The 4,673-nt window shown below is 36.7% G+C and overlaps 1 protein-coding gene across 4 annotated transcripts in view; it reads left to right on the forward strand.

Annotated features, from left to right (window-relative positions):
- Positions 1-208: 208 nt before the first annotated feature.
- The window catches only part of LOC109242507 (phosphatidylinositol/phosphatidylcholine transfer protein SFH13-like), a 7,810-nt gene continuing 3,345 nt past the window's right edge, over positions 209-4,673 (forward strand). For 2 of the 4 annotated variants that reach the window (XM_019409353.1, XM_019409356.1), the window contains exons 1-10: positions 1,437-1,750; positions 2,024-2,123; positions 2,207-2,473; positions 2,990-3,067; positions 3,174-3,278; positions 3,384-3,433; positions 3,531-3,630; positions 3,756-3,854; positions 3,930-4,043; positions 4,195-4,351. In XM_019409353.1, coding sequence (XP_019264898.1) covers positions 1,437-1,750; positions 2,024-2,123; positions 2,207-2,473; positions 2,990-3,067; positions 3,174-3,278; positions 3,384-3,433; positions 3,531-3,630; positions 3,756-3,854; positions 3,930-4,043; positions 4,195-4,351 — 1,384 coding nt within the window. Of the gene's footprint in view, positions 534-1,219; positions 1,338-1,436; positions 1,751-2,023; positions 2,124-2,206; positions 2,474-2,989; positions 3,068-3,173; positions 3,279-3,383; positions 3,434-3,530; positions 3,631-3,755; positions 3,855-3,929; positions 4,044-4,194; positions 4,352-4,673 lie in introns of those variants that run through there. The other 2 variants (XM_019409354.1, XM_019409355.1) reach the window with 2 other exon arrangements.

A 4,673-nucleotide genomic window follows, 5' to 3' on the forward strand; every position in this document is an offset into this window, starting at 1 on the left:
TTAATATTTCATCTTTTTTCCGATTGTATAGAGAAAGTAGAAGATGAAAAGTTGTAAAATTTAAATAAAAGTCTAAGCACGCTGTTTACTTTTTCCCCTTTTTCTATCAAAAACAAAAGATTGTGTAAGTGCTTAATTTTGATTTTTATGTTTATAAAACGACACGTAAAGATTAAAGAAAGGAAGAAAAAGCAAAGCAGAATATAAAAAGTGGCGCTGGAAGCTTTCAGAAAATTGGTTGAGTGAGAGAGAGAAAAAGAGAAGAGAGAGAAAAAGCCAAGCCATTAGCCATGTGTATATTTACACAGTAGTATGATATATATGCATTTACATAGATTATAGTGAAATCTTTCTTTTTCATTCCCCCATTATTATTAATTCACAGCTGAGCGCAGATTTTTCTTGAAATTTATGATGTTTTGCAATTAAAGCGTTTTTTTTTTTTGAGGTTTCCTTTAATTCCTTGGATTCCAGAAAATCAATGCAAAAGCTCAGTTACTTGCTGATTTTGCTTCCCTTGTATTAGGGTTCAGGTAACCTTAGTTTCTTTTTCTTCGACTTATTATGTGTTTGTATGTTTCAAATGATTCTTGTAATTATTTGGTCTTAATCTTGATGTGGGTTGTGAGATCTGAGCTGAATTTACTAGCTTTTAACATTTGGTTAAGTTTCGATGTGATCATCAATTTTCTGTGCTGTATGTTAGTAAGCTTGAGGATTTATAATCTCAAATTACTTCTCGTTTCCCAATTTTTGTACCTAAAATGATTTTTGATGGATGAAAACTTAGCATTTCAGTGAATGTACTGATCAGTCTGAGAAATGTCCATGTAACTCAATACAGTTTGGGTTTTGTGATGCAGCAAACCCGGGCTAGTTAGCAATTGAGGCTTAGTTGATTGATTGATTGACAATGTGGGCGTGGGAGGTGTAGTAGTGTTTGAATAATGCGCGTGTCGCTCATTATGGAATTTCAGATCTGTGAAGTCAATTTAATTTATAGGGAGAGAATTAAAAGGAAATGAATTTTCATTTTCTCATTTTAGCGGTGCTTGTGCTGTTCTTGTCATCAATTAATATTCTTCTTATCTTCCAGACATTAGTTAATGTGTCATTTTTCTTTTCTTGTTGCTCTGTGTTAAGTTGAGATTTTGATTGCTTATCGAAGAAAGAGAAACTGAGATTTTGTATTGATTCACTCTTCTTGTTCCGTATGAAGTAGTGCAACTTGAGCTCGGATGGGTTTTGCTGCAGAACAGCTTAGATTGCCTTGAACATTAAGGGCCAAGCTTCTTTCATCAGTTTTAAGTCGTCCTTGTCGCACGGAAGGATGTCAGGTTTGTGCTTTCCATTTGATAAGTAATTGTCTGCAAGAACTGCTATGGATGATCTAGTTCGTACGCTTTCTTTATACTCACGTATGAATGTTCTGGATGATGTCTTGTATTCTAGAATGGTTGGATGCTTATGATGACATAAGAGAAAGAAGATCAGACTTTGAGGTTTCAGAGGATGAAAGACGGCGTTCCAGAATTGGTGCTTTCAAGAAAAAGGCATTAAATGCTTCAAACAAGTTCACTCACTCTCTGAAGAAAAGAGGAAAAAGGAAAGTTGACTACAGGTTCCCTTCAGTTTCGATAGCAGATGTACGTGATGCAAAAGAGGAGAATGCTGTCTGTGAATTGCGTCAAAGGCTCCTTGAACGGAATTTGTTGCCACCCAGACATGATGACTACCATATGATGTTGAGGTGTGTTTCTGTTTCTGCTGAAAAATTGTTCGACTAAATTTTCATGTATATGAACACCTATCTAACAATGGCAGTTTTCGTTCGAAATGCGGACAAAGAAGCAGTATTATCGGGTGAAGCTGGATCTTATACATCTTTTAAGTATCCATGCTAATTTTCTTCTGAGACTTTGCTTACAGTTGCTTAGCTGTTTGTTTCTGCACCTGCATATTGTGTCATTATATCTTGCAGCCAGATGTTTAACCTAATTTTGTTAACACTAATTCTGTGTAGATTTTTGAAGGCAAGAGATCTTAATGTTGAGAAGACTATTCCGATGTGGGAAGAAATGCTTAACTGGAGGAAAGAGTATGGGGCAGACATAATATTGCAGGTATTAATACCTTTACCTCAGCACTAATTTCAGTATTGTTCATACTGATTGATAGATTCTTATTGGAACTTGTGACCGTGCAGGATTTTTACTTTGAAGAGTTGGAAGAAGTATTGCAGTTTTACCCACAAGGATATCATGGAGTTGACAGGGAGGGCAGGCCTGTTTATATCGAAAGGCTCGGACAAGCTCATCCCAACAAACTTATGCGGATCACCACGATTGATCGCTACTTGAAATATCATGTTCAAGAATTTGAAAGGGCACTACATGAGAAGTTCCCTGCATGTTCCATTGCCGCAAAGAAAAGGATCTGCACAACAACTACAATTTTGGATGTGCAAGGCTTAGTACGTTTGTTTTATTGGTGGTTAATTTACCAAACTGATGTTGTTTCTAACTTGTATGATGCCCTATTTTACACAGTGTGAACCATTTTGAACACTTACAGATTTAATCACATTAATTAGACATCCATTTTTCCTGTTACAAGGGCATATTAAACATGCATGAAAAATTCGAGTGGTAATACAAATAGCTAGCACTCCCATGGGCGGTTTTACAAATTGGGTCTGGATCAATTACTTTCATCAATTTCCCCAACTTGATCGAAAGCAAAGAGTATCATATTTCTTTTCTCCAAATTGCTTTTAATTATGCCCTCACGCACCAGTAAAGATGTTCAAGTAGTTTCCCATCAATACAATTTTTTGTTCGCCATTTCCATGTTAACCTAACATGGCCACTTAAGGAAATCTTCTCTCTATCACGCCTCTTAAAATTTTGTAGTTCATCTTAATGATCATAAATACTAATATTAGTTATTATTCAATTTCAACCTTTAATATGGTGTGCTGTCAATGCAGGGGATTAAAAACTTCACAAGGACTGCTGCTAGTCTTTTGGCTGCCATGGCAAAAATTGATAATAGCTATTATCCTGAGGTATCAGCTGTTAACTGTGAACACTAGTAAATGAGATTGTCCAAGTATTTTATCCACACTCTGTTGTCGTGGCCTGCCTCTAATAATATCCAACATCTATGTGTAGACACTGCATCGAATGTTCATTGTCAATGCTGGCCCTGGCTTCAAAAAGATGCTCTGGCCAGCTGCTCAGAAATTTCTGGATGCAAAGACTATTGCCAAGATACAGGTAGTAGAGGAAAGCATTTCTTTTTTTGGGTGGGTGGGTGGGTGGGGGGCACTCTCTCTAACTACTATTGACTGAATCTCTATGTTCCAATCTTTACTTTTGCAGGTGCTGGAACCCAAATCTTTGGATAAACTACTTGAAGTTATTGACCAAAGGTTCATTATTTCTTTTGTTTTATATTTTGCCTTTGAAGAGTAAAATTATTCAATCATTTATCTGATTGTTTCTCTCTCTGTGTGTCTCTCTTAAAAGTCAATTGCCCGACTTCTTAGGTGGCTCTTGTACCTGTTCTTTCGAGGGTGGATGCCTCAGGTCTAACAAGGGTCCATGGAGTGATCCTGAAGTAATGAAGGTGTGCTATGCCAGTTCAGTTATATTCTTCTTTTTTATGACATGTTCTTCTCATTATACTTTAACTAGTCCTGGAGGGGAGAATTAATTTGTAATAACCTTTGTTATTTTCTCGTCTGCTTCTAGCTTGTATATAACGTAGAAGCAACAACAGTGAAGGAAATCTCTAGAAAAATTGGCGACCAAAGGAAAATTGAATCCTATATTCAGATACGCCCTTTAAAGGTAAATTTTCACTTTGACATGCTTCCTTTTTCTCATTTGTGCCTCTCCCTGGATGACAATTTATTTTGTGGTCAGGGGAGGAGTAGCGACACATCCACAAGTGATTCAGTATCAGATGCTGATGACTCGTGTTCACCAATTAGGGGAAGTAGTAGCTCAATTTTGAGGCTGGCCCCAGTTGATGAAGAAGTGAGTTTTCCAAAACATAATATAGTTTTTGTTTGTTTCATTTAGCTCCAGTAATGCTCCTGTACTAATACGTAGTTGCAGCACGTGCATGTGCAGTTGCACTTATTTGTATATCACTCCTTTTTCTGACTTGTAATAATTGGTGTCATAGGCTAGGTCATCAGATTCAACAGCTTATTGTAGCTGTGATGATGAATTCAGCCTAGGTGATCGAGGTGTTGCTGATGAGCATGGATTGCTACATTGGCAAGAACAATCTCCTGAGAGAAATCCAATGATTTGTTCCACTGATATACCTAATTCTGAAGGTATTTGTCTTTGTTAATCATCAATGCCATCAAAAGAACCTTTAAACAGTAGTTGCCTTGTATGTTGTACGATGTGACTTGGTATATGAAGACACCACGGAATTGTAAATTGCTATTGGTTGAATTCAGTTCTTGATTCATGATATGATCCTCAGGGTTTATTGTTCACCTAGGGCTAATTGCTTTTCAACATTCAAAATCAGATTTTCCTCAGATCTTACTTCTCCTCTAGTTTTATTGGTAACAGTTGCCTTCTTATATTCCCTTTTACTTTTTGTAGGTGATTTTCAGTCATGCTGTGAAATTTATGTTTTTCACCCCC

This window comes from Nicotiana attenuata, unplaced genomic scaffold (assembly GCF_001879085.1).
Source record: "Nicotiana attenuata strain UT unplaced genomic scaffold, NIATTr2, whole genome shotgun sequence".
Lineage (NCBI taxonomy): Eukaryota > Viridiplantae > Streptophyta > Magnoliopsida > Solanales > Solanaceae > Nicotiana > Nicotiana attenuata.